The sequence below is a fragment of the Artemia sp. Qi Xiang Cuo genome, chromosome 2 (assembly GCF_049724085.1).
Source record: "Artemia sp. Qi Xiang Cuo chromosome 2, ASM4972408v1, whole genome shotgun sequence".
NCBI classification, from domain to species: Eukaryota; Metazoa; Arthropoda; class Branchiopoda; order Anostraca; family Artemiidae; genus Artemia; species Artemia sp. Qi Xiang Cuo.
Genome location: NC_142795.1, coordinates 65580762 through 65593221, shown reverse-complemented (window position 1 = coordinate 65593221; position 12460 = coordinate 65580762). Strand labels below are relative to the sequence as shown.

At 32.7% G+C, this 12460-nt stretch overlaps 1 protein-coding gene across 4 annotated transcripts in view; it reads left to right on the top strand.

Annotated features, from left to right (window-relative positions):
- Nucleotides 1–12460, top strand: part of Dap160 (dynamin associated protein 160) — a 138665-nt gene that overhangs the window by 120868 nt on the left and 5337 nt on the right. For 2 of the 4 annotated variants that reach the window (XM_089102524.1, XM_089102506.1), the window contains 4 exons: nucleotides 608–818; nucleotides 4844–4924; nucleotides 7233–7310; nucleotides 10997–11170. In XM_089102524.1, the coding sequence (XP_088958650.1) occupies nucleotides 608–818; nucleotides 4844–4924; nucleotides 7233–7310; nucleotides 10997–11170 (544 nt within the window). The remainder of the gene's footprint in view (nucleotides 1–607; nucleotides 819–4843; nucleotides 4925–7232; nucleotides 7311–10996; nucleotides 11171–12460) is intronic. The other 2 variants (XM_089102517.1, XM_089102515.1) reach the window with 2 other exon arrangements.

Genomic DNA, 12460 nt, shown 5'->3' with positions numbered 1-12460 from the left:
AACAGCTCCCTTGTTATTGTAAAAACAAGAGTTTATTTACATAAATTTTTTTTTTATCATATTAAAGAATCATAAAAAAGAATTGAACATATATTTAAAGAGCTTAATGGATGGAACAGTCTCCGTTATATTTAGCAAAATTGTATTTATCATATAAAGTTGACACACCTAAATGTGCTTTATATAACTTAATGCTAAATTTGAACTGCAGCATAATTAAAAGGGATTTCAAAGTATGATATCAAAAAAAGACATAGATTAAATAAAAAATCATTTTGTGAAATTAATTAACAATATTAAAAATTAAAACGAATAGAAATTATGTTATAAACGAAGGCGGTGGCCACGTTCCTAAAATCTCTGCTCTTTGTGCTAAATTTTGTCTTTCCGCGATGTTCAATAAAGAAGGCTCTAACACCAGACCTATTTGATTAAATTTCGAATCACATTGCATCGAAACTGTAAGGGCGTCGCATTTATTTTTGACAATAAAATTTTGAATTATGTTTAAAACCTATTTTTGTCTACACTTTATATACTTTTTCTATGATTGTAAGATTTTGGTTGCTTAGAATGGCTCTCAGTATTACTGTTAACTTAATTTCAGCCAATAATACTGGAACATTTAAAACTACTATCAGAAGATGTAGATTCATCTCTCAAACCTGAGCTGAATTTGTACTGCTTTGCTTCGGATCAAAAGATTTATATGTCTTGTGGGAATCTGAACGAAAAGAACTTATGGAAACGAAAAATTGAAGATGCGTGCAGAAATTATAAAGTGACAGAAAAGACGAGGCTAGAAAGACAAGGGTCAAGTAAGTGATATTAAATCATTAAATTCTATATTGTTGGTTAGAATGATTACATTCTCCCCCCCCCTCATTTTATTTTCTTCCATTTTCTTCTTACATCAAATAGTTTCTAATCAAAATTATACAGATTGAACTTATAAGAGAGCGAATAGTCTTTGTTTAAGTAATACTGTTATTTGAAACGAGATTCATTTATGGTGGATTATGATGAATTAATCATCATTTCTGTAGTCTGGTTAGGTATTCTTGTTTTTCATAAAATGTTGTATAAAACTGGGATTTGTCGTACAAGAATGCTACAGTGTAATTTTATTAAAAGAGATAATCTAAGTGAACAAAAAAGAATATGCAATGTGTTACATTGTTCTGGAATGTGTCACATTCTTCTGTTTTGAAATGCATATGTAATGTATTACATTGCGCTGGATTTGTAATCATTTGTCCGAAGGGCGAGTGTTCGATTGCTGGTATGGTCAGTTGTTTGATTTAGGACGGGGTTCAGTGGCGTGACTCTCTAAGATCAGCCACAGTCGACCCAGCTCTAAATGGGTACCTGGAAAAATTTGGGGAAGGTGAGCAAGAAGGGTGTGCGAAAGCACAGGATGGCTGGCTCCCAACCCGCATTGCACTTCTTGGCTGAAGGGCCTTTAGACCGAGATTGTTTGGACTTCAAGAGTCTAGTGCCGTATATCCTTTACCTACTTTACCTTTTATTACATTGTTCCGGTCTGTGTAAATTTGCTTATTCCCTAAATAAAATTGTTCAGGGTTACGCAGAAGCCATCCACAGAGGTTCTGATATCAAGAGGTTCCACCTCTATATCAATTCATTGAAACAGATAGTTTCAACTGACAGCGCATTTTCGACTTAATACATTAAATTAGATATTTTTTCCGAAACCACACTACCTTTCTATGACGAACAAGTAAACGTTCAAATGGGGATAAGTCCATTTTATTAGACAAAGAAAACAGATACAAAAGTCTGGATATTTTGACCACATACAGTGATCGCCATGTTGAAAGTCAGAGATGTAAAATGTTGTGCGGATGGTAGGTCTATCCCCAATGTGTTCAGTCTGTCGGAAAAAATTGAGTCAGTTAAGTTTTACTTAAAGAGTCGTGATTGTACCTCCTATTTACCCGAATATCAGTTTCGGTAGGTGAAAATACCTAGCCCCTCTTTTTAAGTTTCTTTATTTACCCTAAATAAAATGGTTCAAGGGGTTATGCAGGAGCCATCCACAGAGGCTCTGATATACAGAGGTTCCACCTTTGAACCTGTTCATATCAGTTCATTGAAACAGATAGTAGTTGTGCATTTTCGACATAATACCTTAAATTCAGTATTTTTTCCAAGACCACACTACCTTTCTATGCCAACAAGTAAACGTTTAAACAGGGATAAGTACATTTATTAGACAGTGGAAACAAATACAAGAGTCTGGATATTTCGACCACATATACTGTGATATCAGCCGATATACGGAATCATTTAAATTAAAACTAATATATTTGTACAGAACAAAATCACTACTTCCGGTTCATTTACTAGATTTGCCTGAGAGAGTTCAAAAACTTAGTTCATCCAAGGTCTTAAGTTGTAAATTTTCTTTTTTAATATTGCCCGTAGGTGGCAAATGTAGGTGGCAAAATCTTCTTCATCTTCTATTTGCATAAGAAATTTCGTTTAGTTCATAATTGGTCACATCTCAGCTTTGTGCTTACTCCAAATGATGTTGTGTTTTAGGGACTATCAAGAATGGACTCAAAGCCAAAGTTAGGTCATGGTAGCCATGGTTCAATCCCCCATTACCACCTTCAAAAGCACCGTCTCGTTTGCCTAATACAACCATATCTAAAGCTTGCAAAAGTCGCATTTCGCCACTTCTACCCTAAAGCAAGATTACAAAAAGAAAAATATCATAGTTAAATGCTAAAATATTCATTTTGACCCTTAAAGTACATGCAATTTATTTTTTAGATTGATTGGGGGTTGAGAGATGAATACCTCCTGATAACGTGAACACTAGCAGAATGGGAGGAGGGGGGGGGGGGGTAGTCAATCTCTGTTGGTGCAAGAAATGTCTTCTGTTAGGTCAAATAGACTTTCTTAAAAATTTTCAGTTGAACTCAAGCTGATCTTTAATGAACTTCGATGTAGACATTATAATTTGTGTTAAAGCTTCATGTTAAAGGAAGCCGTGCAGTGATTGTAATATTAAAAATAAAGTAATTCATCTAAGCAATTTATTTACAATGCAACAAAAAAGAAAAAAGATTTCTCCGAAAAGCTGCCTTGTCCGAGTGTTTTCTCATTTCACAAAAAAATATGATGTCTGAATGGTCTTAAGTTTATTGGAGAATTTTTATATTTAATTGAAGAATTATTATTTTTTAAAACTTTTTGTTTCTTGAAATAATGAGAAAAATGTCTCATTCGATATTGATCTAAAAAAATCCTATAAAGCGCTCAGTAGAAATTCGGATGAAAATACGCATACGAAATACGAAATTTTGGGGATCCATCTCTCCCAACATATTTTGAAATGCAAGTTGTTTTTCTATTGACAACTCTAGAGTGAATAAAAGGTGAATATTTATCATCAGCAAATAAATTATATGTCTTTTCCTCTAGTTAAGGTTTGCTCTACAATTTTCGGTATATTATTTTTCTACTCTCCTATGGTTTTGGTATATCAACAAAAGACAGCAAGTTCCATATCTGAAATTTAGCTCTACCATTTATTCAATGATTTTTTTTTTAATTTGTTGTACATGGTATTTTAGATTGAAAATACATTGAATATTAGTTGGAAATTGTTGAAAAAGAAACAATTTCTTATTTTTAAAGTTAGTTTCCTACTTCAAGACAAAGTCTAATTAATATCAAAATTGTGACTCGATGAATGCGTAGATCTGAGACTAGTGAATCCAATACATAAGTATCTTGTCCTTTTGATGTTAGTTACTGCTGTTGTATACAGTCGGTTGCTTTCAATTCAAAAAGCTGTTCATCGTCAAAAAATTCAAAAATCCTCAACACCGTTTCTTTGGTTCAGAAATAAAAGAAAATAAACTAAGTTGGAATGATCTTTGTTTATTAGACATATTTTCTTGAATCGACCTTAAAATTATGAGTTTTAGTCTAACTTGCTTTTTTTAGTTTAATTGAGAAAACAAATCTAGTTTTTCATCTGTTTCTGCGCATGCAATCTATGCCCAGTGTAAAGTTACCAGAAAGAAACAACTTGCATTAGGATCCATCCCGGAAAATTGTGACTCGCCGACAAATCCTTTTGTAAATAGATTTTGAGTTGTAACGCCAACCTTAATAAAATGAGTGCTGTTAAATTTTTGAAATCGCAACCCCCTTCGGACAAACCTATGGCTAAGAGCGTCCAAACTTCAAAATGTTTTTGTTTTTTTATTAATAGGAATGGGAAAACCAGCGGGTACTATAACTTTTCAAATGAAGCTTTTTTCAAGATTTTCTGTTAAAGCTACAAAAACTTCAGATCTGTTGTTCTGAAATTTTTTGAACAAATTTTATTTCCAGGTTTTGAAGATTCTATCTTTTTTTGGTTTCAGTTTAACTGTTAAAATGGTTTCGGTATTATATCAGGCTTAACTACCTTCGTGTGCTTTCCATGCTATCAACAAACTTGAAACGAAAAATTTGGTTTTCCCGGATTGTGTTTAATAATTAGAATACACCTAACAAGATTCTAGCGGTAAACCTCAACTTAAAGAGAATGAAGCATATACAGAATTACAAGTACGTAATACAAAATATCAAATGGTAACCAAAAAAGAGAAATACAAATTTCAGTTCTACCTCGAGTGAGAATTTTTAGATTTCTTAGATTTTTTTAGAGAATTTTTAGATTTTGAGGACAGGAAGGGACATTTTTAATTCTCTCAATACTTTTAGTTTGCTCATTCGTTTGCTTAAAATACACATTTGTTTATTTGATTTATTTCCATGTAACTCATTTTCACCTATTTTATAGTGGCTTTAATTTCAGAAGTGGACGAGATTACTCCCTCTCAAGGTCGCCTCTTACTAGTTATAAATGAAGCCTTGTCTCTAGTGTGGATACCAAATAGTAGGTTTTATTGAAGAATTTATGCCAAATAACAGAATGGCTTCAGAACACTTGTTTTTTTTTGCATGATTTGGTTTTAGAATAGCTCTTCCTTTTTCTATTATCTTTTTTTTATGGATTCTCAAGGCTACGTTCTTCTTCGATAATAGCAAAGAAAAAATGAAAACCAACAGATTGCGTTATTTTATTTTGGAGATAACAATGACAACGTAAAATGCATTGTCAAGCTAGCACGAATGCGGAGGTGGGGCCAGGATTGCCATCCCTATTGATATGTCTTTATTTCTAGTGATTTTTTATATTGCCTAAACAAAAAAATCACTAGATTTGCACATAAATCACTAGATTATTGAAGAAAATAACTAAATCAACCACAAAATCACTAAAGTCTAATGATTTTTTTGTCACCGGATGGCAACCCTGAGTAGGAACTTCGGGCTTGTTCGACATGAAATCTTAAAATGGTTACGATTTATTTTATACAAGTTTTTTTCTTATATGTATTTTAGAATTCAATTCATTTTTGGAACTTTTTTTGAAGAGTTGTTCACACCTTCTATAAAGAGTCCAGCTTAAGTGAACACTGCCAAGGACAGTAATATTAATACAAGCGTTGTTGTCAGAAGTAAGCTAGCTAAAAAGTATCAATCTAATTCAGGATGTAATTTCTGTAGAGAAGTTAGCTTCTCATGGAGTTGATATCCCTAAAAATATTAGGGAAAATTAGGTCACCAAACGTTTTGTTTGCCTAATACCACACTTCCATTCCGGTTATTTTTAGAACAATTTTGTTGTTTTTAAAGTAGAGAACAATCTTCCATAGCATTTGACTTATTTTCTTTCTTTTCTTATTAGAGCTTTTCCTAGTTTAGTTTTTTTTCATCAATTTTATTTGTGGATGCTTCAAAATGTTGAGCCATGGTATAGAATTAAAGGTTGTCATCAATGCCAAATTTTTCATCAAAAAGAAGACCACAACTGAAGGACTGCTCTTATAATATAAATTTATTAGCAAAACAATACTGCTGTTGAAAACCACTAGGGAAACACATTGGGTAGTTTATGATGGTTGTTTTCATTTTTCCAATTAGTTTATATTATTATATTTATATTATTCCAGTTTATATTATTCCAATTAGTTGATTACTTTATATTATATTATAAAAAATGACATAACCAAAATAACGAATAATAAAACTAAAAGAAAAAAAATCAAAAAGTAAATTAAAGAATAGTAAAACTAAAAGAGAAAAAAATCGATAGCTTCCCTTAGGCCAGACATGTTTCAGCAATCTTAGCTATGCTCTTCTTCTTCTTCTTCTTCTTTATAAAAAGCACCTGAAATCCTAAACGGGTTCCTTTCGGCTTCCAACTGCACATTTTACATACATAAGGCACATATTACATTAATAACATATTGCACATGCACTGCAAATAATACATAATACAACATTCGCAATGGATTCAATGACATAATACATATTTTGATTAGCTTGTGGGAAGTGCATGCACTCGAGCTGCCTGTTCCCAGCAATTTAAGGCCTACAGGCTGGCTGATGCCAGGTAACTAATAGGAAAATTATCACAAATATGACTGGGTAGACGGTCAGGTTTTTGTCAATAAGAGCTAGTTTTGTACAATTATAAGGCAACTTATCTTTTAAAAATAAGTGTTAAAGTGTTTTATTATGATAAATTAAGTGTTATTTTTAAATTAAATAGTCATTTTTTCATACCTTTAGGTCGAACCAATTCATTATTATTGCTAATCAGTGGAGAATATTGACTATTTACAAGTTCGAATTTCTTGAGATTAGCTTTAAATTTTCCATTTCTTTAGCTGACACAGAAGAAACAACACTTTGAGATCGCGCAAACCCCCGGTGTCTGTTGTGTATCATTATTTGATGGGTCTTTGGTTAAAAACTACCTTCTCGTGTAATTACTATTCGTCCTTTGTTTTAAGATCCTAATAATTGTCAACCAAATTAGATTAAGGGTATGGACAATTGTCAGAATCATAGAGATAGAAAAGGGAGTAGAACCTTTTTATTTGGTGAAAAGGCCGTTACCTTTTAATTTGGTGTTAATTATTCTATTCCTCCATAACAAAGTTTCTATTTTAAGTGTGTAGTGCGACTCTGGGTTATCGGGAAAACCTGATAAAGAAATTCTATAGAATCTAAACTGTCTTCTTTTTTCCTATCTCTATGATTACGACAAAGTGCACAGTTGCTTGATTATCACGCTTTGGCTAATATCTAGTATGCTATGCTTTGTTAATTGCAATTCTTTTTAACGCTTTTAGCTCGCGGAAGGCCACCTGTAGGTTACTTGCGACTTCTTGTTAAGGATGGTGATAAAATACAACGGGACCTTAATGGAGGCAAGTTGTTCTCTTCTCAAATCCTTGTTTTGAATTGTTTCCAAAGTAACCTATCAAGTATTGAATTTTTTTCTTATTTTCTCGGTTCCTAGGGGGTGCCCACTTTCTGCCCCCTGTTGTAGATCTGAGAGTGCTCACTGTGTATCGCACAGTTCAACCACGCTTGGTGCAGTTTCTGTAACGATTAGAACAGTTTCTGCCATGATTGGCACAGTTTACACCACGCCTGGCGCACTTTTGCCACACTTTGCACGTGCCACCTGGCGTGCGTGATTTCTGAAAGTGGGCGCCACCTCCATCAGTCCTATTCCCTAAAATTGTTCGAAACAATATTCTGGTTTAATATAATATTCTTTTTTTTACAAAAAAGTCCCAATAGGTTAGGGTTAGAAAAAAAGAAAAACATTTAAAAAAAGCGACAATATAATGTACCATAATTCTTGCTCCCTAAAATTACCGTCTTTAATGTCATATCCACCCATATTTTGAATGTCTCAAAGTACTATCGTATAGAAATCTTTATTTTGAGTCCTATTCTTAAAAATGTATTTTTGTTTATCTGAAATGATAACTGTTAAATTTACAATTTATCTGTTAAACAATACGCTTTACTATACAATTCCCAACAAAATTTCCCTGAAGAATCCACAAAAGAAAAATAAATTGAGCACGCGAATCTAGCTGCTAACCTTCCCGCGTTTTGTATTGGTGATCGAAAGATTCATAGGAAAAAGAATTTTTGTTGTTTTTTGCTGAAAATGTTTCTACTCCACCGAAAATAGCTTTATTTTAACTGCAAGGTTTTTTTTTTGTTGTTTTTTTTTTACAATAATTTTATTAGATCCAAAATATCTTCCTTTGGCAAAATAATCATGTCGGTTTGTCGTTTTTAGCATATATTTTTTAATGGTCTAGGACCAAACTAAGTTAGTAAGAATCAATTTAACCCATTCTTTCGTAAATTCCCTGTGGTAGAACAACAGGTTGATGTTCTGCTTGGAAATATAGTTCCCTGGACTTGGTTACCGCTGCTACAGGAGAAACGAATATTTCTCACGCAAGTTTTAGAAGGATTGACTTCTACCAAAGGTATGCTTTACTTCCACTAAGATGCAGTACATTGACGAAGAAAAGGTCCAATAGCCCCTATTTTTTTCGAAAATGAAAAAATAAATTGTGTCATTGTCTCTATCCGGCTTGCCTCATGAGCCCCCTTCTCTTAGCCCGCCAGAAAATCAAAATACTCAAAATACTATTACAAAAATTGTTCATTTAACTTTATATAACTTGAAAATAAACAAAAACTTTGTGGTCTAGGATTGAGTCATCCGCCAAAAGAAAAGTGGATTCATGGCGAGTAAGCCGCCGTCGTTTCACAACAAATTGGTAAAATTTTAGTACATTATTTAATTTTTAGTTTTGTACTATACCTAATCCTATCATTAAATGTATACTTTAGGTTCAATTTTGTAATTTAATGTAATCTAAATAATCCACCTTCGCTCCTAGTTTCAGCCCAACACAATTTTCGGTGTCATGGAATTATCAGCTGTTTTAGGGTATTTCTGCGGTGCTGAATTCAAATATACCTCAGCTTATTTTTATTGTGTTTGCTTTTTAAGATGTGAAGCTAAATAATTTGAATTCAACTTCGCCTCTTGGTTAATACCAACATAATTTCTAACGTCATGAGCTCTTTTGGTGTCTTTCGTGGTTTTAATTTAAAAGTCACCTGAGTTGCTCATGTTTACCAGGACTATTTTCTTTTTTCTTATACATGGTGCTAGCACGATTTACGCCATTTCACTCTAATCTGTTGAAAACTAAATTAAATTGAGGCAGATTTACATCGGCTTATGAGTGCAAAATATTCTCAGCCTTTCATATGTTTTTTTTTGTATTTAGTTATGGGATATAGTGCCTATTTTATATACAAGTCTGAATGCGATATCAGTTTTTGCATATATGTTACACTATTTCAAGTCTACCCCTGGATTAAATAAATAAAACTAAACACTAATTTTTATGATTTTTTTATTTTTACAAACGCTAAAGTAATAAGGAGAAATCATAGAGAATTTTGCTGTAAGCTTACTACAAAGTCTGTTTGTGAACAGTCTCTTTTTAGCTCCAGTATTAGTCTGAACCAAGCGGCCTTACATAATTATTTCTCAACATTTTTGAAGAACGTACCCCAAAAGGGTGAAAGTGTTTCTGTTTGTAGCCACTTGCGCAAAAGTTTGCGCATAAAAGTATTTTTGTACATCTAAGAGCTGATGCAAAGACAGGGGCAGGTCAGGTTGTAAAATTTTAATTTTGCTGCATCGATTCTTAACAGAAGAGAATATAGGTAAGGGGATCTAAGAATTTAAACTAACAGAGAACAGCAGATCTTGTATTTAGTAGTCAAAAAGAGCTATAATCAGTTAAAAAATTCCAGGCTAACGACTTTTTCATTTTAGGACCCAGTGATTAAAACTTAAAACTATCTGATATCAAAGCTTTTTGTGCCTACTTGAATAGTATTCCAAGTAGGCTACTATTATACAAGTCACTTGAAATTCAAGTACTAATTAAATGTATTGTGATCCAAGTACTTTCGTCTTGATATTTGACTCAAACATTTGGAACTAGCCTGCATGGCGTTCAAGTAAAAATTCAGAAGAATAGCCTTTTCCACAAATTGTTCGAGGATATGCTTTATGAGACTTTTTTTTAATCAAACGATACCCTCTTCTTTTCTTGGCATCTTTTTATTATTGAGTTTGAGTTATTTTTTTTTTGCCAATTTATTGTAAATTTTTTTTCCGTTCACTTATAAACTTTCAATACACCTTTTTAATGTGACTTAGTTTAAATTTACATTCTTCGTAATGCCCTTTCAACCCCAAACCTGAATAATATTTTTTATCTTGTGCTGTGTTTTTTTTCATTATCTACCGCATTTTTTATTAGATAATGCTTTTCGTATGTTTACTATAAGCCTTTCAGCAGCTATTCTAATTGTGTCTACTTCTTGCATCTTTAGGATGTAAGGTAAGAGTTCTTGATTGACTCATACCGTTACATTTTTACAAGAGAACTCTAAAGAAATAAGGATTAATACTACAAAATAGCAATACTGTGTTTGGCCCTCAAATTCTAAATCATTTTCATCAACCAATTTGGCCAAATCTCTTTTTAAATGCTCTTGAGGATATTCACTCTACTCAAGTACATAAGCATATAACAAAAAGTTCTGAAATTGTTTTCTCACCAATTTGTCCGTCGACAATTTTGCTATCTGTAATATTTTGTAATCTAGTCGCCAAACCCCTGCAGTCCTCTTAGTAAGGAGTGTAGTTATAGCAGAACTTTCAGTCGTGAAACCCTGTTGTTTCCTCGCTGATTTATACTATCGTCATTTTTGATAAATCAGATTCTGATATCAGATTTTGAGTGTGGCCAACATGTTTTGCTAAATCGAGCTTGAAAATTGAAACTTGTTAACTGCGCCTGATACAGGGCAAGGTCCCTCCCTCTTTCTCTACGAATTAATCTTTTTTTTTAATTTTATCCATTTTTTTACACCTGGTGCAGCTTTTGGAAGATTCATATAATATTTCTAACTATTCTTTTTTGACGTATTTTATCGAGCTATTACATTAATTACATTACTGGTAACTGAAATCTATTGATATTTTCAGGAAAGCATGACAGTTATTGTCAGGTTACCCTGGGCTCTCAATTGCAAAGAACGCCCATTGTCAAAGGCTCAACAGCCCCAAGGTTTAATACATCCATGCAGTTTTTAATTAAAAACCCAAAGGAGGACGTCTTGTGTTTGACTGTGTACGGAAAAGACTCCTTCAAGCCTGATGGTATTCTTCAGTGTTTTTTTCGTTTATATTTACTTTATTGATGAAAAAGTCAATTTACTTAGTTCTACTGTTTGTTCTAATTATTTGAAATATTTATGCAAAAGATCTTTCATACGCTAGCATAAACAAGGCCAATAAGTTTGGGAATGGCAAAAAACACCAAATGGTAAAAGTGTGTTATGTAGGGGTTATAAATAAACCAAGAAATATAATTAATAATTGAATTCATTTATTTAACGTCGCCTCAATTATTTGGTGAGTTAAATCTAGAAAAAGAGTTACAATTTTTATACTATGACTGTTCTAGTTGTTTTATTGTAAATTTTTCATAGTTTATTTTATTCCTAAAATAATAGGAATTCGCTGACCTTGTTTAACAACACATTCTCGGAAGTTTCCCTCTTGGTTTGCTCTTGATTTAATTTTTAACTTTGATTACAATATATTATTATGCTACTATTAATTCCGCCTCCATTCCTTAGGTCAAGAAGAAAATGGGGGGGGGGGCAAAAACCAGACTACTGAACGAGACTACCTAGGAAGAACATAGAGTCATAAATTGTATAAAAGATGAAGAAGAAGGAAGAAAACAACACTGGAATGTTGTGGGGTTTTAAAATGGAAGCAATATTGAAAAATTCTGAAATTGACAGTATTTACATTTCTTCATAAAGATACTACAACTCTTGATAATTTCTTCATAATGGTCAATGGACTTGTAATTGCCCCAGAAATTGGCAGTATTAATACTAAAAAAGTCTGGAACCTTAGGACCCATTTCGTGCCCAACCTTTACAGAAAAGGTCGACATTCCACTATGTAGTTGAACCCATGTATGGATTGACATCTGATATCCTCAATTGTTCAGTTTCTTGGACTTCAGAGTGTTCTGCTTTCACGGTTTTAGATCAAAAATATCTAAAGGACCAACTGGCACTGAAGGACCAATTTCATTTGGATCCTTTATTATACCAGCGCAGGTCTTTATAAATTCGTATAATCTGTTCAGTTTAGTTTGTTCAATACTTATTATTATTGTGACGACGAAATTAGATGGGCTCTATTTGAAGTCTTTATTTTAATTATAGCCACTTCAGAAAATCTTTATTTACGAACTCCTTAAAAAGACTAACCCAATTTATTGTTCTTTTTTGTCAATTTAAGCTGTATTCTCTTTAGACATTAAGTTTTGCTTTTCACGATGAAAACTGTGATTATAAAATTGTCAGTTGATTGTGAAAGTGTGTATATTTTCCTTCTGTATCTATTTTTTCTTTTCCTCGTTATATA